We start from the raw sequence: 1,431 nt of genomic DNA, 5'->3' as shown, positions 1-1,431 counted from the left end.
GCGCTGTCATTAGCGCTGGACAAACACTGTAATTGCCAAGTGCCTACCTGAGTCTGGAGGGGCCAGAGCCTGCTGGGGGCCCACGTGAGCAATTCTAAAGTGTTCCAGGGCAAGCTCACAAGTGTGCGTGTGTGTGTGTGTGTGTGTGTGTGTGTGTGTGCCTACAGAATCAAGCAGAACCAGCTCTGACCCACCGTGCAGGTGGGGGCTGTTGGAACACTGTGCTGGCAACCTTCGGATGGCATCCAGGAAAGACACAAACACTTTATAATTCATCACAAACCCCAACAATATTCTAAAGCAAACCTTACACACGGCTCAGTAAGGGAAACCACGAGGGCCAAATTAATGGATTATACAAACCGGAAAAACCATGTAAGCAAAACGTGCATGTTAGTCCTTGTTTGGTGCGGCTTTGATGGGAAGCATTACTTTCATCCGAGGAATGCCCATGGCGAAACCCCGGTGAGCAACCGAGTCTCAAGCCAATGAGGTTAGACAGGCGTGCGCAGGGGACAAGGGGGAAAACCTGCCGGCAGAGCTGGGAGTCTCTGAGATGTGACACACCACGCCTGCAGCCTGCCGGGTTACTCACCTGCTTGCTCACACGGTTGGCGGGCCAGCACCGTGAACATCTTTCTCCTGGCTGCAGGTGAGAAAACACAGAATGACAGCTCACAGCTCCCGACACTTCGGGAGTTCAAAACCCCTGCCCAGGCTAAAACACAAGCCTGCTTCACTACCTCCGAATCAGAACTTCATCCAGGGACAGGGGAGCCCTAACCCAGAACTTGAGAGACAGACTCAAAGCGGGAGCTAAATTCTAGGGTCACCTCTCCAAACGCATGGCAAGGAAGGAAAACGGGCTGAAACTTTAAACTGGAAAATAAAAAAAAAAAATCAAGCCTGTCTTTTTCGGCAGTGTTCAACCAGTACACACCACCCGGGGCAGAACGAATCTTTCTATTATTAACATCCACAGGGCGAGGGCAAGGCTGTTCCTCAAAGCACACCGCAAGGAAGGTTTCTGCGGGTGTTGGTGGCCAGAGGGCCCTGAAGTCGCCCTTAGAGGCCCGGAGGGTATCTTGGCTGCAGGTTGGAAGCCACTGCAAAAGGTCGTGGCCCCTGAGACCCGGCGTCCCCAGGATCTGGGGTGGATCTGGGGTAGGGAGGTGCTCCACTCTGGACTGCATCTCCGCCTGCATCGAAGTGTATCTCCCGCCGCGCAGAGGCGCTGGGTCAAGACGCGGCCACGGCGGCCGGCATGGCGAGGACCACCTCCCCGCCGCCCGGAGGCTTGAGGCTGGCGCGCTGGGTCCCTCCCTCTGACCCTGCTCGACAATCCGATCCTGTTTCACTCCCTTCCAGCTGTCGGCCCTCGCAGCCTCTCGCTCGCGCTTCCGCGGCTCGGGGGCCCCGGCCCCCTCCCTT

The 1,431-nt window shown here is 56.5% G+C and overlaps 1 protein-coding gene across 1 annotated transcript in view; it reads right to left on the bottom strand.

Annotated features, from left to right (window-relative positions):
• ENTPD3 (ectonucleoside triphosphate diphosphohydrolase 3) overlaps positions 1–667 on the bottom strand; it is a 50,450-nt gene extending 49,783 nt beyond the window's left edge. Inside the window, exon 1 of the mRNA XM_006155385.2 lies at positions 596–667. Coding sequence (XP_006155447.1) covers positions 596–635 — 40 coding nt within the window. The 5' untranslated portion in view covers positions 636–667. The remainder of the gene's footprint in view (positions 1–595) is intronic.
• Between the last annotated feature and the right edge of the window lie 764 nt (positions 668–1,431).

Source organism: Tupaia chinensis, unplaced genomic scaffold, assembly GCF_000334495.1.
Source record: "Tupaia chinensis unplaced genomic scaffold, TupChi_1.0 Scaffold000451_1, whole genome shotgun sequence".
Taxonomy (NCBI): Eukaryota; Metazoa; Chordata; class Mammalia; order Scandentia; family Tupaiidae; genus Tupaia; species Tupaia belangeri.
Note: the sequence above shows the minus strand (reverse complement) of the source record. Positions and strands in the feature narration are given on the sequence as shown.